Source organism: Meles meles, chromosome 5 (genome assembly GCF_922984935.1).
Source record: "Meles meles chromosome 5, mMelMel3.1 paternal haplotype, whole genome shotgun sequence".
Lineage (NCBI taxonomy): Eukaryota > Metazoa > Chordata > Mammalia > Carnivora > Mustelidae > Meles > Meles meles.
In genome coordinates this window covers 117,485,897-117,508,953 of record NC_060070.1, presented here as the reverse complement: position 1 = coordinate 117,508,953, position 23,057 = coordinate 117,485,897, and the positions used below count along the sequence as shown (strand labels likewise).

General features: G+C 39.6%; 1 protein-coding gene across 1 annotated transcript in view; it reads right to left on the bottom strand.

The window, feature by feature from the left end:
• The window catches only part of CD109 (CD109 molecule), a 135,665-nt gene that overhangs the window by 13,307 nt on the left and 99,301 nt on the right, over window positions 1–23,057 (bottom strand). The window contains exons 24-30 of the mRNA XM_046006356.1: window positions 13,627–13,708; window positions 10,900–11,128; window positions 7,515–7,680; window positions 5,742–5,932; window positions 5,122–5,277; window positions 4,017–4,082; window positions 280–422 (exon numbers count right to left, since the gene is read on the bottom strand). Of these exons, the coding sequence (XP_045862312.1) occupies window positions 280–422; window positions 4,017–4,082; window positions 5,122–5,277; window positions 5,742–5,932; window positions 7,515–7,680; window positions 10,900–11,128; window positions 13,627–13,708 (1,033 nt within the window). The remainder of the gene's footprint in view (window positions 1–279; window positions 423–4,016; window positions 4,083–5,121; window positions 5,278–5,741; window positions 5,933–7,514; window positions 7,681–10,899; window positions 11,129–13,626; window positions 13,709–23,057) is intronic.

Here is a 23,057-nt window from a genome sequence, read left to right as displayed (position 1 = left end):
CGGAAGGCAGAGGCTTTAGCCCACTGAACCACCCAGGCGCCCCAAGCGTCTGACTCTTGATTTCAGCTCGGGTCATGATATCAGTATCATGAGATCAAGCCCCGCCTCAGGCTCCAAATTCAGCATGGAGCCTGCCTAGGGTTCTCTCTCTCAGTCTCCCACCGCCCTTCGCCCTCCCCCAACCCATCACATGTGCTCTCTTTCTCTCCCTCTCTTAAATTAATTAATTGATCTTCAAATCTATTTAAAAGAAAGAGAGAGAAAGGACTTAATACCAACCTTGTGCACACATTCAAATTCAAGTGATTGGTATCATCTTTATTGTCTTTTACAGCAACGTCTAAATCAAAAGCTTCTTGGTCTTGAACAGATCTCCGTCTTCTTGGGGAACCCGAATCTTTCACATTATAAATAACATTAAACTGCAAACAATAAATTAGCATAAATAATAAGCTAGTCATAAATTATTAGCAATAAATTGCCATCACCATGTATTCTAAATATTAGGTACTGATTTTCTTTGGGATAAATGCAACTAGATTTGTAATCTTCGGCCAAGAAAAAAACTAGTTTTACTAGCCAAAATGTAACATTATTAACAAAAATTATAAAAGTTTATAAGCAATAATTTTTAAAATTGAGAAAATTTTTATGTCATACTCCAGAACAGGTATAGTGTCCCCACACTATATACCCCACACATCATGATATTCATAGGTATTTTTTTTTTCAAGGAATGTAAAACATTCCCTTTAGGGAAAAAATGAAACTACTGCCTATTTCTTTCTTGAGACCATCCTAAGATGGTTAAGACCATTTCTAAGCTCTGCTGCCCAAGTGATGTCGTTTTTCACAAACCGGAACCTTAGAAACTCATTTCAAGCCCTGGTTGAACAGAAACTTGTTCAACTGCTCAATATTCTTTTGGTTGTACAATACTTTCAAAACATGATAAAATAAATGACGGATTTCAAGACAACTGGGTCTTTTTCAGCTAATTCTCTGTGCCTACTGCTAGTGAAAGGTACTGTGGGGACACTGGGCAAGTGTGAGGAGAAGTTTTTTGCTGTTGTTTTTTCGTTCTTTTGGTTTTTTTCCCCAAAGGGTTCCTAAGATCAGAAGCTTGGAATTAACTCAAAATTTCCTAAACCTGCCTCATGCCAAGCTGAATTGGAAATCTATTTCTTCTGCCTTTTTTTGATACCAAGTTTCATAAACTTAACCGTTGCTATTGAATGTTGTGTTTTTTTTTCTTTTTTTTTTTAAAGATTTTATTTATTTATTTGTCAGAGGAAGAGAGAGCACAACCAGGGGCAGTGGCAGGCAGAGGCAGAGGGAGAAGCAGACTCCTCACCAAGCAAGGAATCCAACGTGAGACTTGATCCCAGGACCCTGAGATCATGACCTGAACCAAAGGCAGACGCCCAACCGACTGGGCCACCCACGCATCCCATAATGTTGTATTTTCTTATACTTAAATCACACACACACACACACACACACCCCAAAACTAAACATCCAGTACCCTCTGTAGATTTTCACACTCTAAAAAATCTTCTTTCTGTGGTGCCTGGGTGGCTTAGTACCTTAAGGGTCTGACTCTTGATTTTGGCTCAGGTCATGATCTCAGGGTCAGGGGATCAAGACCTGATTTGGGCTCTGTGCTCAGTGTGGAGTCTGCCTGTCCCTCTCCCTCTGCTCTTCCCTGCCCACCACACTCTCTATCTCTAAAATAAATAAATAAAATCTTTTTAAAAAATAAATTTAAAAATTTTTAGAAGATGAGAATTCCCAACAACTCACATTAATCCTATCGAAAGAATTTAATACTAACTTCAAAAAGCATATAATACTCAAAATCTTCCTTCTAAGCCTTCATCTTTCAAACCTAAGAGCTCCAACTTTTATAAAATCTTTTTTTTTTATATTTTATTTATTTATTTGACAGAGAGAGAGTTAACAAGTAGGCAGAGAAGCAGGCAGAGAGAGGGGGAAGCAGGCTCCCTGCTAAGCAGGGAGTCTGATGCGGGGCTCGATCCCAGGATCCTGAGATATTGACCTGAGCTGAAGGCAGAGGCTTAACCCACTGAGCCACTCCGGTGCCCCGAGCTCCAACTTATTATTCTGCTATGCCTAGCTTGTATAATCCCTTCGTCCCCTTGACCATTCTGGTTGTCTCCAACTCTTTCTTAAACTACAATTAAAATTTTAGAATATTCTTGGAGGAGGTGAAGAATAGTTTCACATAACTGGAGAGATGGTCTCTGTTATTTCCATCATCCCCTTTCCAGTGGCATGCAATCGTCCTTTAGAGACCAGTGTCGTCAGGAAACAAACAAGAGCTACTAGATTTGTCCTCTGGGTCATAATTAATGCTCATCTCTAACGAAGCAGTGGGGTTAACGTTTGACCCACGAAAAGCCCAATTGCTCATTTGGCGAACTCTCAGACGTCTTGCAATTTATTTCCAACAGTTTAGCATTTCGACACTTAATATGGGGTTCACATTTACTGCAAACCTCAGAGATTTCTTTCCTTTCTTAGAGCACTTAACAAAAATATCAACTGAAAGAATCTCAGTACCCATTCCGAGGTGTCCAACTTGTTAGCAATTTTCTCCAACCTAACAAGTGCCTATCGGTCCCTCCTTCTCATTTTCCGGAAAAGGTTCGTTTGGAGTAGTGAGCCTTCTGACCAGTACATACCACATTTACACTGTGTGCTTCAAGGCTCAAGTAAAACTCACTTGGCTTCAGTAATTGATCTACATTTGGTTTAATCGAGAACGAATTCCAACCAATTTGGTGATATAAGTACGTGTGATTTTTCAGTTGTATCTAAACTATCCTGTGTATTTACTTTTGGATTTGCTGTTTGCTTTGAAAGACAGCTTGAGAGTGAGAATTTTCATGTGGCCTTTGTTAGTAAAGACAAACAGAAATTATTTACTCTTTTCTCTTTCTATTCTTTTTGTTGAATACTGTTCCTTTCAACTGTGATCATTTTTCCTTGATTTTTAAAAAAACATTTACTACCATGTTTTGAATATTGTACAAAATAATCTTAGAATTACTTGGAAGGTTTGAAATGATACCTGACCATCTATCTGCAATACTTAGCAAGTATACCTATTCTTTTAACTATAACAGTTGTACTGGTTTCTGGAAAAGTACTTTTTCCGTGTAACAGCTTTTTTTTTTTTTTTAACCTTCTTGATAAATCTTTCAGGGTTTGTTTAGTTTGTATATTCTAACCAAGCACATAAACATTTTTGGTCCTGTAACATATGATTTTTGTTTGCAATAAGATTATGTCAAGTCCTTATAATTTCCAGTATATTAAGTATAATAACTATTCCATTCAGGATTTTACATACTACTTCCATTTTATTCTAATGCTATTGCACAATTAAAAGTAAGTTTATTTGAATTTTTCTTATACCAAAGCATTGGACACATCATGCTCTAATTGTTTTATTTACTATTATATAAGACTTTATTTTTTAATTTAAATTCAATTAGCCAACACTTACATAAGAATTTACATTAAAGGGACACATTTCCTATCTTCAAATCTATTCCTTATAATACCATGTTGACCTTTATATTGTTAGATGAATATTAAGAAGTTATGGGCAAAACATATTGTATTTTCAAGTCATAGCAGAAACTCTACCAGCATTACAATTTCTGAGCTGTATTTTCACAAAAAAGATGGGTGTTCCCAACAATTCACATGATCATATTGAAAGAATTTAATCCTAACTTCAAAGAGCATGTAATACTCAAGGAATATTTTTCCAAGATTATCAGTCCATTTGGTCGCTGTCCACTGACTAGTAATAACATCTCTAATACTTTTTATTAAAGAGAGTGATTTATCTTACCTAAGTCACAGATAGAGATCCTTAAGAATTTTATGCATTATCTGTTACAGATTTAGCAGTACCGCAAATGAAAGAACTACTATAACGTTTAGAATTATTGAACTAAACAAAAAAGAATATCGTTACATACCTGACAAATAGCAAATCCAACACCACTTGCAGAAATATTAACCGCAATTGGCTGAGCCACAGCAAGCTGAATAAAGATGGGGGGAAAGTGAGTAAGACTAATCTTCCATACCCACGTCTTTCTAGCTAGCACAGGATATCAGTGTCACCCCTCGCGAGGAGTGTAAGCCATCTGTGAAAAGCTTTAAGAGTTTCACACAGCTTCCCATGTCAAAAGCCAACCAGGTAAGAGAGGTGAAGGCAGAGGAAGGGCCCACTCTCCACTCACTGTCACCTCTGACTTTGAGAGAGGGGATAGGGCTGCCCTCCTAGAGGTGCAGAAGCCAGAGACAAGAAACAAAAGTTCTCTCACTCCTCCCATCTTCCTTAGTGCCTAATCCGACTAATCTGTTGGCCTTCCTGTGAACACAGAGGCACATGATCAGGGACTAGGAGTCACACTACTCCTTTTCTTTTGCCACCAGCCCTCTTCCTCAGTTTCCAGCCCTGAAGTTATCACTTTCATCCATTACTCTCAGCTTCCCACAAGGTTAACCCCAGGAATAAAGTTAGGGTCTACGGTACGCCTTTATTCCATCTTAAAGTAAGAATTTGGTCCTGATTCTATCAATTTCCCTAAGAGGCCATGTGGTACAGCTGGAAAGAACACAGTCTGAAACACGGGTTCAAATCCTAGCCCTGCTATGACTAGCAACATGATCTTGAGCAAGTTACTTAACCCCCCTCAGCCTCAGTTTTATCATGTGCATGGTGGAGATGAAGTACTTTCTTAGTGTTGGTTTGAGAAGCAAATGCAATGGTACATGTGAAGAAATCTGGCACACTGCCTGCAAAGAACAGGAACTCAGCAGGTGTTCACTCCTTTCTCAATATGACAGAGCCCGTATTTTCTCCTTTTCCAAATCTTTCCAAAGTTCCTATCCCCTCCTGTCCCCTCTTCCCCAGCTCAGCAAATTCAACCAAAGGAGGGCACTCCTTCCTCCCAGTCTCTTTACAGGGTTCTAGGAACAAGCTTCTGTTGAAGTCAACAGAATGGAAATAAAACAGCATTCCAGCATAAGGAATCACCTGCACATAATTGTAAATAACCACCCCCTTGTCCACACCTCTGACGTCTGGAGGAGAAAGCGGTTCTGTGTGTCAATCCGAAACTTTACAGGACTTGGTGAACTGGGCCCCGTCACAGTCACTTGGATGTTGGTCCTGTCTGTGTTCATGAGGGCTGCAAATTCAGATAGGGCCTTCAAGGCTACAACGGTGTCCTATTGAGGAAAGAAAAACACGTGTGCATACAAGCACATATCAGTGTCCCCGAAGAGTCTTTAAAGTGGGTAATTAGGACACCCGCTATGTCGTCATCCGCCTTCCTTGGGAGTGGAGTTCTCCTTTTTTCATTTCTGAAGGTCCCTGACATCCAGTACAGGAGAGGCTTGGAAAGTATCTGCTGACTGACACTGAGTATCTGCTCCATCAGTTACCACACATGAAAGATGGCCCAGATACATGGGGAACTAATTTGTCCCACATACTTAGCACAGATGATGTTTACATCCGTGATGAGAAAAAGATGAAAATTAGTAACTTAGACCTTTCACTTATAGTACTAAAATTTTAAGTTGCCAATTTTATGAAGTTACGAAGAAAGCAACCACCTACTTCCTTTAAAAAATTACATTTATATTTAAACTATACTTAGTTTAAAAAATGAAAAACTATCATCACTCACCTGGGTAGATGCAAAACCTCCCAAGCTATTTCTTTGTCTGCTGAGCCACCTCATAATTGGGATTCCCTCAGACACCTGATACTGCAGGAAGTGCGAGAGCAGCGCATAGGCCGCAACCTCAATATCCAGGGAACGCGGCTGCCAGGATTCAGAAAGTTTAGGTTCTGATGACACCCAGAATTGCATGCCTCCTGCAAGAGACAAATAGTAAAAAAAAAAAAAAAAAAGAGAGAGAGAGACAAATAGTGATAGTCTGACCAATGGAGCAAAAATTTTATTTTATACCATTAAATATTCCTACACTGGTCCAAGTCCTACTTTACAACATATATATATTTCCAAATATGAATATATTTATGCCACGCAAATATATGTGTATTCACAAACACAGACACATATGTAAACATGTACTTATAGGTCACTTTCTAAACTAATGCAACTTATACATTTTCATCCTTTTCCTTATATTTGAGGATATTTTGATGAAAATAATTTCCCAAGGGAAATTCCACATGTTTGGTTCGAAACTAAACAGCTATAAATAAAAGAAAAACATACTATACTCCAGAAGATAATGTACATAACTTTTCCAACCAGGCCATCCTAAAAATATTTTAGGACACATTAGAAAGAATTCTGTTCTGGGAATCTGCCATTAACCAGCTCTAATGTTCCCGGAAACCTCTCCTTTTTTCATTATCTGAAATTTGGTGTTATAAGTTCAAAATCCAAGCCCCGAAGGAAAAAAGAAAAAATGAAGGACCCTGGCCAACTCAACAATCTTCCTAGAGATATTCCTGTTATCCCCAGAGGAACATCTTATTGGGCACCCCCTCCCCCCGCTCAAATATTATTCTTTAGATGATGATCACACTCGGGTGGAATAATAGCTAACACTTCAACAAGCAGAGAAGAAATGTCAAGGCCTACAGTCTCCAGGTAACAATCTAGTGCCCAGCACTGCAAAAGCCATTAAAGATAATAAGAATGCAATCCAAATTACTGCTAACAATAATGCAATGTTTTTTACAGTCTTAAAAAATCTCTAAGCACTTTCAACATTTATCCTTTCTTGAATTAACAAGGCTTCAAATCGGTGGACATTACCTATTTCTGCCCACTCATCCCCATCTCTGTCTGTCTACCCGTGTTTCTGTCACGTGTGTGTGCACACATGCACACACACACACACACACACACACACACACACACACCTGGATCCCAACCATAGAGGCCATCCGGGAAGTAGCAACACCTGTACTTTTTATCTTGTTGTAGCCCATTTAAAAAAAAAAAAAGTCATCCAACTCACTAACAGCATTTTTCAGCATTTGTGTTTCTATTAAATAGCATTTTAGTTCAAATTTTGAACATTTGCTAGTTGTTATTCCCATTTTATAGTTAGGAAAACTGAAGCTCAGTAAAGCAAGTAGCACTAGAATTTGAACCCAAGTCTCTCTACAACTTTTTGTCCTAATGACCACTCAAGGCCACCAAACCAGAAATGGTATCAAAGAGTTAAAAGGTAACTGACACAGGGCAGAACATATCTAAAACAAGGAAACACACAAGCCCTGAAATTCTCTAGAAAACACAGGGAGAGCAGAAGCAGCCATGTCAGACTCATCTGATCTCATCTGCATTTCATTTATCATCCCATTCAGAAGAGGTAAATGTTATCAACTTCCTATCTGGCTTACAAAACTTTCTCACATATTTTGTATATTGCATAATGCATAGCAGTCTAACAATCTCAACAACCCCATGCATTACCTTCTTGTTCTGCTCTCCAAGTCAGCATATTCAAAGCTTCCTTGGCTTTAGGGCTCCCCACGGATGACAGTGCATAAGTTATAAGAGCTAAAGTATAATTGTCTGAAATTCCTCTATTAAATTCAGACTCCAAAAAGTTGATAGACTCTTGCACATCAATATTAGGCTTGGGAAAAAAAACATATATTTTACTATTCAAAGTAACCGATTACCACACATTTAAACAAAAAGTATTTCCAAACTTCATTCAAAAAATAATGTCAGTATCTGTTTAAGCACCTGATTTTGTCCTGGGCAATGGGAATCAAGGATGATCATTGACATTTAAAGATTTGCTATTCATTTTGAAAATAATACTGCTTTTGAAAGAAAAAATGAAGGAATTATACCTATTTATAATTGCACCAAAAAGAAGAAGATACCCAGGAATAAACCTAACCAAAGAGATGAAAGATATGTACTCTGAAAACTATAAAACACTGATGAAGGAAACTGAAGAAAACACAAAGAAGTGGAAAGACGTTCCATGCTCACATGGAGTAAAAGAACAAATAATGTTAAAATGTCCTTGCTACCCAAAGCAATCTACATATTTAGTACAATCCCTATCAAAAGTACAATCCCTACCAACAGCATTTTTCACAGAGCTAGAACAAACAATCCCAAGATTTGTATGGAACCACAAAAGACCCCAAATAGCCAAAGCAATCTTGAAAAACAAAAGCAAAGCTGGAGGCACACAATTCCTGACTTCAAGTTGTATTACAAAACTCTAGTAATCAAAACAGTATGGCACTGGTACAAAAATAGACACCTAGATCAACAGAACAGAATACAAATCCCAGAAATAAACCAGCAATAACAATATGGTCAATTAAGCTCCACAAAGCAATGAGAAAAAGACAGTCTCTTTGACAAATGCTGTTGGGAAAACTGGACAGCCACGTGCAAAAGAATGAAAGTGGACCATACACAAAAATAAATTCAAAATTGATTAAAGACCTAAATGTGACACCGGAAACCATTAAAATCCTAGAAGAGAACAAAGGCAGTAACTTCTTTGATGTCGGCTGTAGCAACTTCTTTCTACATATGTGTCCTGAGGCAAGTGAAACAAAAGCAAAAATTAACTACTGGGGCTACATCAAAATAAAAAGCTTCTGCATGCCAAAGAAACAATCAACAAAACTAAAAGGCAACGTACAGAATGGGAGAAGATATTTGCAAACAACATACCTGATAAAGAATTAGTATCCAAAATATATAAAATATATAAAGAACTGATTCAACTCAACACCCAAAAAGCAAATAATCCCATTAAAATTAAATGCCATTAAAAATGGGCAGAAGAGGGGCAACTGGCTGGTCATGGAACATGCACTCCTGATCTCAGGATTGTGAGTTCAAGTTCCGTGTAGAGATTACTTAAAAATAAAAAGTCTTTAAGAAAAAAAAGTGGAGGGGGTGCTTGGATGGCTTGGTTGGTTGAGCATCCAGCTCTTGATTTCTGCCCATGTCGTGATCTTGGGGTCTTGGGATCAAGCCTGTGCTTGGGCCTGTGCTCAGCAGGGAGTCTGCTTCTTTCCCTCCCCCTCTGTCCATTCCTCTGCTCGCATATTCTCTCCCTCATATAAATAAATCTTTTTTAAAAAATGGGCAAAAGACATGAATAGACTTTGTTCCAAAGAAGACATACAGATGGCCAACAAACATGAACTCAACATCACTGATTATCAAGGAAATACAGATCAAAACTACAATGAGTTATCACCTCACACCTGTCAGAATGGCTAAAATCAACAACACAAGAAACAAGAGGCGTTGGTGAGGATGCGGAGAAAGAGGAACTCACACACTGTTGGTGGAAATGCAAACTGATACAGCCATGGAAAACAGTATGGAGGTTCCTCAGAATATTAAAAACAGACCTACCGTATAATCCAGCAATTGCACTAAGAATACAAAAGTACTAATTTAAAAGAAAACATGCACCTCGATGTTTATAGCAGCACAGTCTACAACAGCCAAGATATGAAAGCAGCCCAAGTGTCCATCGACTGATGAAGGGCTAAAGAAGATATGTGTGTGTGTGTGTCTGTGTGTGTGCGCGTGCATGCACATACACAATGGAATATTACTCAGCCATAAAATAGAATGGAATCTTCCCATTTACAGTGCCATGAATGAAGCCAAAAAGTATTACGCTAAGTGAAGCAAGTCAGTCAGAGAAAGACAAATACCATATGATTTCACTCATATGTGGAATCTAAGAAATAAAACAAATGAACAAAGAAGAAAAAAAGAGAGAGGCAAACCATTAGCAGACTCTTAAGTGTAGAGAACAAACTGATGGTCACCAGAGGGGAGGTGGGCAAGAGGATGGGTGAAGCAGGTGATGTGGATTAAGGAGTGCGCTTGTCATGATGAACACTGGGTGATGTATGGAAGAGTAGAATCACTATGTTGTATACCCGAAACTAATATCACACTGTATGTTAACTACCTGGGATTTAAAGAAAAGAAAAGATTTTAAAAGGAGAGATTTAAAAACAAAGAAAAAACACCGCTTTTCGGTTTTTATGAGTAAATAGGCACCATTCCCTAGAAGGAATAAGAAATAAAAAGTAGAACTTTTGCCAGTGCTTCTACCACTGAATATCATGAACTCAGAGGCGAGCACAAAATATAGTTTGAGAAAAATTTTATTCATATCTGATATCATGTGTCGAACCTCTAAGCTTAGAGGAAAGTTTATCTCCCGTGTGTCTAGTACTGGACTAGGGAAACAGTAGGAGCTTACTATGAAGAATGGCTGTTTTTGATCATGTGAAATGTTGTTGCCATTAAAGCAGTAAAGGCGTCAATCACTGAGATTGCTCTGGAGCAAAAAGAAGTTCATTAGCATAAGTTTCCATGCATACTCATTCTCATCTAGAATCCATGCCCCTTTAACATGATTTTTAGAGTGTGGGTTTACTTTTGTACTAAATTAGCAGACATTGTAATCGCTCCATGATATTTTAGAAATTTTAAAAAAAATTCTTTACAACCTAAATGTGCTAGGATGCGTTCCCAAATTCTGAAGGATTTTCTGTCCCCTAAGAAACTAATCTTTCCAATGATCAATACATATTGATTTATCTTACCAATAGCAAGTACGCCATTTATACAAGAAAGCATTTTTAGTTATTCTGAAAGAGCAGTTTCATATTTTCATTCTCGGATTTTAGAATATGGCCACAAAGGCAAAGCAAAAAGGTACCCAAACTCAGACTTCAAATGTGATGTTTTTGCAGAACTCTTTTGGTTTCCAGACACATTCTTGACTCATCAAGATGTACCTTCCTTGTGATTTCCCATCCATCATTTATTAAAGATTAAATACCTGATACTTTTTATATCCCAGGAGAGAAGTCACAATATAAGCTGTAAGCGTTACTGGACTTTTATTGCCACCTTGAAGCTCACTGTGGATCACTCTTCCCGGCTCCCAAAATTCACCATTGGATTTTTGACGTCCTTTGAGCCATGTATATGTTCTATGTAACACATTCTGATCAATATCTATGTAAGGATCAGCTTCAAGGAAACATCTTAAAACAAAAGCTGACAACCTAGGTGAAAAAAGGAGAACTGCATAAAATACACTTATAAAGTCCTCTAAATAACACTGTGCAAGAAAACACCAACAGTAACATTCTTCCCCCACCACAAGATTCACAAAAGGATAATCACTGAAGAAGGAACAAAGGGAAAAAAGGCAATAAGGAGGCAACATAAACATCTCAGCCAAGCTGGTAGACATGGTTCCCACTTGAGTATGGCCAAGAAATTCCAGGTCAACTTCCAAAATATCAGATTTGGAAAGGAATTTAGAAATCATCTAATCCATGCACCTCCCCCCTCACTATTTTATAAGGTGAGAATTCAACACTCCAAAAGAATCAAATTGTCCAAGGTTATCATTTTTGGAGTGTTCTAGGTATTTACCAAGGAAGATCCCATTACACACTTGGCTTCGCCCTAAAGCCATGGATGAAGTACATACAGTTCACAGTTAAACTGTAGCACTTTTAACTAGAAAAAAAACGGATAATTTCTGTCTGGCAGGACAGGAGTCAGAAAATTACAGCTTACAGACCAAATCTGTCTCGGTCAAATCTGGTCCTTGTGCCAAATCCAGCCCAGTGTCTGTTTACACGTGTGTCCCTTCCACTACCCTCCACCTGAGAATGGTTTGGGAAGGGAAGGGAAGAGAGGAAGGAAGGAAGGAAGGAAAGGAAGGAAGGAAGGAAGGAAGAAGGAAGAAGAAGAAAAAGGAAAGGAAAGGAAAGGAAAGGAAAAGAAAGGGGGGGGGGAGGGAAGAAAGACAGACAGATAGACAGATGGACAGGGAGGGGAAATAACATGCAACAGAGACTCTATGTGGCCTGCAATGCCTAACATATTTACTGTCGGAGCCTTTACAGAAAATGTTTGCCAATGCCTGCTCCAGAACAATAAATATTTAGGTGAAAAGATCATCAAGCAATAAAACACTGAAACCTTTCTATTTGTGGATCTAATATCCTGACACAGGCCAAAAGAGAATTCGAAGTGAAGCCGATATGTCTCATCCTATGAACTGTTGAGATGTGATAGATATTACTAGTATTCAGTAACAGCGGATCCTCTTTAACTTTGAGTATGCAGAGAAGTTCACTTCTTCACCCTTTTGAAGTTAAGCACGGCCATGTGACCAGCTCTGACAATGATTCAGTGAGGAGAAATGCTGCACCAGGCTGAAGCACCTAATTACCAATAAGGGATACTCCAGCTTTCTCTTCCCAGACTCACAGAAGCCCGGAGCGTCTGGGAAATGGTGGCTACTGAGGAAGGTCTACAGCGCCCCCTGCTGACCAATAGTGGACTTGCAGTATGAGCAAGGAAAAATAAACTGCTGAAATTAGGGGGTTGTTACCACCACGTGCCTTGTCCAACCTGACTGCTACAGTTAGTCAATCTTCCAAGTGAAATGAAGAACTGACAATAGTGCAAGGAGAGAAAATAATCATCCAAAATCAGCCGCACAGAAATTCCATTCTGGAGGAAATCTGGATGCTTATTACTTAATTCCATCACTGTTTTTCACAAAAAATAACCTTAAAGAAACCTATGTTGGCTGTGTTAATACAAAATTTGTATTGATCATGTATGACTAAGAAAAGAACTACGTCGGGGTGCCTGGGTGGCTCAGTGAGTTAAATGTCCGTGCAGACTGGGCGTGGAGCCTTCTTAAGAATCACTCTCCTCGGGGCGCCTGGGTGGCTCAGTGGGTTAAAGCCTCTGCCTTTGGCTCAGGTCATTATCCCAGGGTCCTGGGATTGAGCCCCGCATCGGGCTCTCTGCTCCGCAGGGAGCCTGCTTCCTTTTCTCTCTGCCTGCCTCTCTGCCTAGTTGTGATTTCTCTCTGTCAGATAAATAAAATATTAAAAAAAAAAAAAGATTCACTCTCCTCCCTCTCCCTCTGCCCCTCCACCCCTGCACTCATGCTCTCTATAAAAATAAAATAAAATAAACAACAACAACAAAAAAACTATGTCATAATCCCTCAGTATTTCTAACCAGTTTTTCTTGTCAACTGCACCATCATCATAAAGTATTTTTACTACTTTTCCCACAAAAAAAGGATTTAGAGCTTACCTTTTCTAAATAAAAACATTTTACTTATTAGTGTTTTAAAATCATATTTAAAAAGGAAAATCTCCCTTAAAGACAGGCTATAGGAAAAGCAACCTATAAGCCCATAGACATAGGGACACATCTGTCAGTTTCATGGCCATTTTGCCTGAATAAGAGCCCACTCATGAAAGATTTGTTCTATTAGTAAAAAACGCTTACCAAGGGGGGTCCTTGGGTGGTTCAGTTGCATAAATATCCGACTCTTGGTTTCAGCTCAGGTCATGATCTCAGGGTCTTGAGATCAAGCCCTGAGTCAAACTCCAAGCTCAACGAGAAGTCGCTAAAGTTTCTCTCTCTCTCCCCCTGTGCCCTTCCCCGGACTCACTGGCGCTCTCTCACTCAAATAAATAAATAAATCTTGAAACAAAAACAAAAACAAAAACACACTTACCAAGTGCTCCCAGAAGGGTCATCATTCCCAAAAGCACTGAAAGAGCCATCTTCCCTCTGATAGAGAAGTTCTCTCTGGTAACCTGTAAAACAAAAAGGGCACAGATGATCGATGTCATCACAACTTGAAATGAATGGAAGTTTCTAATCATGACTTCATATTACAGAAATATAAACGAAGAATGGGAAAGAAGATATCAAATCAGCAACTGATACTGAATATTTTCTATATGAAGTGCTGTGAGAGAGTAAAACTATCAAGACTTTTTAAGCAGAATGTGTAAAATAAGAACTGTGATAGCTCCAACTAAATTCAGAAGAATACCAAAACAGAGACAACAATTCTAGCCACTTAAAAGGAAGCAAACTGGTCTCTTGATTTTGGCTCAGGTCATGATCTCAAGGTTGTAAGAGCAAGTTAAGATTCTCTCTCCCGGGGCGCCTGGGTGGCTCAGTGGGTTAAGCCTCTGCCTTTGGCTCAGGTCATGATCTCAGGGTCCTGGGATCAAGCCCTGAGTTGGGTTCTCTGCTCAGCAGGGAGCCTGCTTTCCCCCACCCCACCCCTGCCTGCCTCTCTGCTTACTTCTGATCTCTCTCTGTCAAGTAAATAAATAAAATTTAAAAAAAAAAAAAAAAAAAGATTTTCTCTCCCTGCAGCAGCTCTTTTTACCCATGGGTCCTATCACTGTGCTTTAATAAAATCACCTTTTTGCACCACAAAAAAAAAGGGGGGGGGTGCCTGGGTGGCTCAGTCAGTTAAGCATCTGTGTTCTGCTCAGGCCATGATCTTAGGGTCCTGGGATCAAGTCCTGCAACGGGCTTCCTGTTCAGCAGGGAGTCTGCTTCTCCCTCGGACCCTCCCCACTGCTCGTGCTCCTGTTTTCTGTCTCTCTCTCTCTCTCTCTCTCTCAAAAATAAATAAATATATCTTTAAAAAAAAAAAGATTCTCTGTCCCTATGTCCCTCCCCCAACTCATGCTCTAAATAAATAATAAATAAATAAAATATTCAAAAGTAAGCAAACTAAAGGCCAAGTTTTATTTAACTTTGTTAAAAAAAACTTTATTTAACTTTTTATTTAACATTGACTACAATAGTTTCCATGCTTAATCATCTAAAATTGTTTGCTACCTAAGAAAAATACTATCTAGAGTATCAAAATCAAAGTTTTGGACTAAAATTAAAAGTAAAAATACTTTCTATTTTTAGGCCAGCAACAGAATGGGAAAATTGTTAAATAATCTAAGACAACAGCTTTAAAATATTTTGGCAATGGCCAACTGAAGTAAACCAAAGAACCAACCTGTCTGCCCACATCAATTCCAAATTCTCACCAAAAAAAAAAAAAAAAAAAAAGCCAGCAATGGTAATGAAGTCTCACTTTAGAAGTAAACTGAGAAGGGGGTTAAGGATCATATAGTGGCCTTAATAAAAGCAGATGTTTCATATTTGCAAATAAATGGCTGCAAATAAGGCAGGTGTTTCATAATCGCAAAGTAATGCACACAGGTCTCAAAGACCAATGACTGAGATCACTACAAGATTCACCAAACAACACACAACAAACTAAGCTGCTAAAAATGAAATTAAAATATCAATAATTTATCATTAGAAAGCAAGAAGAAGAAAAAGTGAAAAGTTTTTCCAATACAAGGCATTATCAATGATTCTCTGGTTAACCAAGAAGTCTTCCTGAAAATTACAAGATTCTAGTATAGGCAGGTGACATCACACAGTATGAACTTTGCAGCATGGTCACATAGAGCCTGGCAACCATAAGCATTTACGAAATGTTGAATTCAACCTCTAGTAAACTCTAGGAACAAAAAAAGTTTACTCTATGAATACCACATTTTAGAAGCATCAATAACTATAAGTAATTAATTCATATTTAACTAAAAAAAACATGAGCACTGATGGTTTAAAATTACAGTTGATCTGCTCTTGCCATGTCTCAAACTTTCCTCCTTGAGCCCTTCCCCAGAAACCCCAGATCTGATTTAAGCTACAATAAGACAAAGCATGTAAAAAAACAAGACACTGTGTCATGGTGATCTTTAAGACCTACAGGAAAAGAAATATAAAAAAAGAAAGAAAGAAAGAAAGAAATATAAACATTTAGGTGATGTCAGAATTTTGCTTTAATTTAAAGAATGGGCTTATAATCTTGATATTTAAAATTGAAATATTATGGTATAATCATTAAATATCCAATCTTGATCCAACACTGATTATATGTCAGGAACTGGTCAAAGCCCTTTCACAGGTATGAACCCAGGTAATTCTCACAACTCTAGGATGTAAAGGCTATTTAGAGATAACATCTTCAGAGATGAGGACACTAGAACTCACAACACACCAAGTGCAAGGTCATGCAGTTGGGAAGTATTGAAGCCAGAATCTAGTCAACTTCCATAACCAGACATAGCCAAGCTCTAGGTCTCCAAAGCTGCTGTTTTCCTCACAGAGATCCTTCAGTGGTTAATGTATAAAAAGGCCTCGCACAGCACCTTTTACATGGCAAGCCCTCAGTAAAGAGAGGTATCACTCCATACCACAGGCATGGGAAAAGGCTTTCTAACACCCAATTTTTAAGAAAATATGTAATAAATAGGACCATAAAAATCATTTTAAACTTTTCCATGGCAAAACACAGATTAGCTAAGTTAAAGGATGATGAATTAGAATATGTGCCACACACAGATAAATGGCTAATGTCCCTAATATTAACATATAAATTATATATATATTTATATGTTACTACTACATGGCTATACATATACTTATTTAAAGTATCTTTTAGTTTAGAAAAAAAAGAGTAAAATCCTATAAGAAAGAAAATGGACAAACAGCAAGAAAAATTTCACAAATGAAACCAAGGGAGATGGACTTCAATATACGGAAAAATGTTCAACTTCATAATAAGTGCAATGCAAATTAAAACTACACTGAGGTACCATTTCTCACCCATCCTGTTAGCAAAGATTCAAGTCTGACCACCCATTCTGTTGGGAAGGCTGTAAGAACACCAATACCTTGTTCGATGCTAGAGAGAACTCAGAACAGTAGAAGTGCTGTGTAAGGGAATGTCTATGTCTTTTGACCCAATAATCCAACTTCAAGGATTCTACTCTGAAGACAGATCTCCAACAATATAAAAAAAAAAAAAATGTATGCAGAAGATGATAAGATTATGCACTGCAGCATTATTTGTAATTGCAAAAGTACTGAAAGTACCTAAATGCCCCCAGATGGGAAACTGGTTGAGTGAACTGTAGTGTGTAAACACAGTGGAGATTATGCAAGTGTAAAAAAAAATGAGTATATCCCTCTAAACTTATACAGAATGATTTCCTACATGCACTTTTAAGTGAAAAAGGCAGTCTAAAATAGTATGTATGGTATACTACCTTTTGTGTAAGAAAAAGAGGAAATAAGAAAATATATATGTTTATGTTAATTTCTGCACAGAGAGAGAGAGGAAAAGAAACTAGAAACTAATGAAGTTACCCACAAGGGGTTGGGAGAAGGGATACAAGAGGGAGAGATACCCCTTCACAGACTAGAGTAAGTTGGTCACACAAAGTAATTCACAAAGAGTAAGCTGGTCTTTGGGAAGCATATTAATGTTCTACATATTCAAAAAAGAAAACGAACAAGAATAGAAAAAAATGATAGGCATTACTAAGACTAGATCACTTCAACATGTTTTAGTTTTCATAAACCTTGAAAAAAGAAACAGTACATAATCTCTTCCTTTTTCAGAGGCTGTCAGGGTTCACAGAGAAGCAGAAAAACTTTCTAGTGTTTACAAAGGAAATTAGCAAAAGAGTCCAAGGCATTCTCCTTCAGTTTCCGGTTCAGGACTAAATCCACCAGATAGAATTTAACTGTGAACTCAATCTGACAGAGAGGGGTGGAGAGGACAGGAAAGGAGAGGAGAAAGAAGGAAAGAAAGCTTTCAGGACCCCCATCACTACAGGAAATGTCTCTGTGAGAAGGACGACCAGCTTCTAAAGAGAGGATCATGTGCTTCCAAGCCCCCAAATCACGTCAACAACTGCAGTTCCAAGTATGAGTTATTGTAAAACAGAGAGATGAGATCATGCAGATGAGATCACTGCTTATGGAAATTACCCCTCAGGTGGCTGACCTCCAACAGTCCCCATTAATATCAACAACTAGCACCATTCCTCTACCAGGGGCAGCCAGCCCAGAGGAGAGGGAGGACTCAGACAATCTCCAGTTGTGGAGTGCATTTCTTGAGCTGGTTTAGATGAAACAGAGACTCCAAACCTCCAGCTCTGCTCCCAGGGCAAAACGAAGGAGAGAATCAGGACATAGAGAAAGGAACTTATATGAGTCTCCCAGTAGGAATATCCTGTGAGGCAGCCTTCCTCACCTAAATCAGCCATGCGTCGTTAACCGTCAGCTGCTTCTCCTGCAACTCAACCACTCCACAAGCAGTAAAAGACACCGTTGACTCGGCTGTGACGTTTATGGTTAACACACTTCAATATTCAAGTGTAGTCACCTCAGCTGGAAATTTTCATAATACGTGAAAAAGGTATTAAGATGCTTTCCTCCAAAAGTTCATGAGGAAATAAGAGTATTGCCCGAAGATCATAGTTTCATGAATACTCTTGAGTTAGAAAGCAGTAGTATAATAGGAATTAACAGACACTTCTGAAAATTAAAATACAGAAGAAGTCAAGAGGCTGTTGGGATAATGACCCATGAACTGTTGTTTATAAAGGGCCAGACAAGCTACACACTTCCTGGGTCATGAATTTCCTTTGGAGTAGCCATGAATGTAAAATAGTTACAATTTATCATAATAAAGATGAAAATACTGTCACTAGAAAGACATAGGAAAAACTGAACAGAATTTGATTTGGTTTACCTCAAGTGTCGAAATTACATATAAGTAAAAGAAGTAAAATCAGCTCCTTGTGACTCCATCACTCATTTTCTCTGGTAAAAAGCTGATAAAAATAGTTTCTGTACTAAAAGAAAAGTAATCATTATCAACGTCCTGGCTCTGTATGATATGGAATATGAAAAGTGAGAACTTACTTCCCCGGGTTTTTTAGTTTTTCAGTAATTTCATTATTGCCTCCAGCCATTCTTGTGACTACCAGAGCAGCATCAGAATTTTGAAGCCTAGGGGTACCAGGGTGGCTCAGTCAGTTAAGTTCCTGCTTTTGTCTCAGGTCATGACCTCAGGGTCCTGGGACTGAGCCCTTTGTTAGGTTTGCTGCTCAGCATGGGAGTCTGCTTCTTCTTCTCCCTCTACCAACACCCCATGTACTCTCTCTGGTTCACTCTCCAAATAAATTTTTTAAAATCTTCAAAAAAAAAAATTCTGAAACCTATTTTTCCTGTTTTTCTTTTTTTTTAGAAGATTTTATTTATTTATTCATTTGACAGACAGAGATCACAAGTAGACAGAGGCTGGTAGAGAGAGAGGAGGGGAAGTGGGCTCCCTGCTGAGCAGAGAGCCCCATGCAGGGCTAGATCCCAGAATCCTGAGATCAAGACCTGAGCCGAAGGCAGAGGCTTTAACCCACTGAGCCACCCAGGCACCCCTCCTGTTTTTATTTCAACAGAAAATAAATATAATGTGTTTTCAACAAGGCTCGATCTGAGTCTCACTTCAAAAATGGAGCCACAGGTTCCATTTTTAAATATTCGAGGAAAACAAGGGGTTTAAATCTCTAATTAACAGAATTTCCAGTCCTTATCAAAAACAGTTTTCGTCTCACAGGTTTTCTTTTTGACAGCAAGAGAGACTTCATTCAATGATGAAGATGTTGTTTTGACCAAAAAAACAATGGGTTAGGTTACAAGGCTCCTGGGCCAAGCATGATTTAAGTAAAACAATGCGCTGTTCATACATGACATTTAAATAATATAATCATGACTCATGCCAAAGCCACTTTAATTTCTTAAAAAGTAAAAACAACTACAGTGTATTTAAAGGACTTTGGCAAATGTGATGGCAAAAGAAAAAACAAAGTCTCTGAAATGAGACACTGATTTCATAATGAAAATCATTATACCAAGAAGCTTTTGTGCACGACTTTGAAACACAAAAATTGAATTCAGACGGTGAAATGATGTATTTGGGGGAGAACCATTGTGTCGACTTCCATCAGCCATCTCGCCAGCTCGGAAGGTGAGCCGAAACCACGGGCCCCAGTGCCTCGCTCCTAAGAAAAGGCCCAGGCAGAACCTTTAGTGTTTATAAACAACCACGGCATTGTGCAAGTACTTGAGAGATGCTCTGGGCCCAGCCCCCGCATTAGGATGAGGAGTTCGAGGCCCCAGGAAGTGAATACTGACAGTAACTCCTTCATCCAGGCTGCATTTAAAGAAGGGCTCATATGGCGATACGATGGTGAGAAGCTCAAACACGGCCCCCACTATCACGGCGCTTACCTTCTAGTGCAGGACGCACAGGTATATACACAGGTAACAGGCAACCGAGATGACTGTACATAATGCTAAGTGTGGTAAAGAGAAGGAAATGAGAGCTCCTAAATGGGAAGGGAAGGCCACTGCGAGGGAAACACCACTTAAGTGATGAGAAGGAACCAGCCATGGGAGGATCCCAGGAGAAGGAAGAGCAAGCTTAGAGCCCTGAAGCACCATGGAGCTGGGAGTGCTCCAGATGGAGCCGAGGGGGCCAAGACAGGGCAGCCTCGTTGAGGTGAGAGATGGAGGCCAAGGCCAGGTGGCCACTGCAGAATCCACTAGAGAATTTTAAGCAAGGAAGTGACCATATTTTAACATTTTCAAAAGATCCCTTTTATTGCGGCGCCTGGATGGCTCAGTCGGTTAAGCTCTTGGTCACAATCCCAGGGTCCCAGGATCCAGTCCTACATTGGGCTCCTTGCTCAGCAAGCAGCCTGCTTCTCCCCCTGCCTGCTGCTCGCCCCACCCGCCCCCGCTTGTTCTCTCTCTCTCTCTCTGACAAGTAAATAAAATCTTTTTTTTTTTAAATCCCTTTTATTATATGTGGAGCTTGTATTGAAGGGGAATGGACATAGAAGCAGAAAGGCTTTGTAAAAGGAAGCCACTGGAGTTGTCCAGCTGAGCAATGATGGTGTGTGAGTGCAAGGATTCGCCATGGGATGGAAAGAGCAGAACCTCACACCTCACATCTGTTTCTGAGGCAGATGGACAGGGACTGCTTGCTGACTGCAGACCCTAACTCCCCGTCAGATGCAACTGACTGTATACACTCCAGCTAACAGTTACTGGACATTTGCTGTGTTAAAGTGCTAAAATGCCTTAAAAACAGCCCCCGTGAAGTGGGTACTTTATGACCCCTATCCCACAGGTGGGAAACAAGGCTCAGGGAAACTGGCCCAAAGCAGGAGGCAGGATTCAGAGCCCCGGTGTGACCGGATCCACGACGGGAACGTCACCACGGGGTTCTCCTGTCCCCCAAAGGTGACACTTGCCTATTTCACAACAGTAGTGCTCTTCAAGCCTACAGCAGCTTGCAAGACTATGCGGCCTTCAGAGAACCATGTTTTTTCTGCCCTCTGGCCCTCTGCACCCACAAACAACCAGCAAGGGTGAGGAAGGCTCCCAAGCATCAAGGAGATGCAGTCCCCAGGAGAACAGCTTTGAAATACAGCAGGCTGGCGCTCAGCCTGGCTAGGGCTGGCCTGAGGGACCAGTGCTCCTTTCAGGAAAAAACAAACAAACCCACACTGAGGATTTGGCACATTCATTTTTTAGGACCTCTGCTAACCCAGAGCAAAGTATCTAGAACACAACTCAAATTATCTTTAAGGGGTGATTTATCATTTTATCATTCCTTAAGTGGTTCAAACTAGAAAATTCATTCTGTCTTTTTAAAGCACTGATACTTGACTAGGCAACATTATAATTCATAAAGCATATAAAATACAGAATTATGGGGTACTTTCTAAAATATTTTACCTGATTTTATTAAATTATCCCAAAGAATGTGTATCCAATTATAAAGCAACAGCCTAGTTCCTACCTCCTTTCTACTTGAAGCCAGTCACACCAAATTTTGAATACAAGTCAGCATCTTATTTTTAAAAAGGTGTAGCTGAATTACGACAATCCCAAATATTTTTCATCTCAAGTATAACCATTATGGCAATGTGTGAAACCTGTTTTCTTTTTTTTTTTTTTAAAGATTTATTTATTTGACAGATAGAGATTACAAGTAGGCAGAGTGGCAGGCGGAGAGAGAGAGAGAGGAGGAAGCAGGCTCCCAGCTAAGCAGAGAGCCCGATGTGGGGCTCGATCCCAGGACCCTGGGATCATGACCTGAGCTGAAGGCAGAGGCTTTAACCCGCTGAGCCAGCCAGGTGCCCCTGAAACCTGTTTTCTTTTTTAGCATTGCACACTCGGTACCATTTCTTAAACCTTATAACAGAACTTGAAAAAAGTAGCTCTTGCATTTATACGTTTAAATATGACTGATCCACAGATACATGTATGAAGGAGGATAATTTTAAATAGGCAGCTCTGTACGGAAAGTTCCAATTGGTGGATCTCTGAGAATTTCCTTAAGACCTAACTACATTGCAGGCCTGCCGGGCCTGGCTCGAACCCGAGGGAAAATATACCGCTCTCATCTTCCCCACAGCAATTCCCACTCAGCTCTGATTCCAATCCCTGGTCTCCCTCAGTTTGTCCTCTCATGCAGTACGTGGTTCATGACTCACAACCCCCTTCCTCCCTCTCAGCCCTTGTTCGTGCCAGCCTACCCCAGGGAGAGCTTTGGACCCTCACCAGCTCATCCTCTTGGATCCCACATCGTACAGCTCATTCTGCTCTAACCTGACACTTCAGGTGTCTCTGCTGTCTCCTTCCCGATAGAAGCCCATGTTCCCCCCTTACTATTTTATCAGAAGCCCCTTTGAGACTTCTTGACACTGGCGATACTCAATCACTTTGGCCAATTTCTGGAGATTTTCCATCCCAAGCTTATAACTTTTAACAACCTAAGAATGTTGCAAAGTAAACTTATTCCACATTGATCTGAAGAAGAACATGAATTCCAGAACTAGAGCACCTGGGAGTAAGTTATGTACCTCCCTGTGCCTCAGTTTCCTCATCTGTAAAATGGAAATAATATTAGTACGCCCACCTCCTAGGGTTTTTGTAAGAATTAAATGAAAACATGGGGCACCTGGGTGGCATAATCGGTTAAGTGTCTGACTCTTGGTTTCAGCTCAGGTCATGATCTCAGGGTCATGAGACTGAGCCCCGCGTTGGGCTCCATGCTCAGCTGAGAGTCTGCTTAAGATTCTACCTCCCTCTCCCTCTGCCCCTCCCCCGATCATGCACACACTCGCACACTCACACATGTGCGTACTCTCTGTCTCAAATAAATAAATAAATAAAGAGGTAATCTTAAGGAGAAAAAAAGAACTAAAT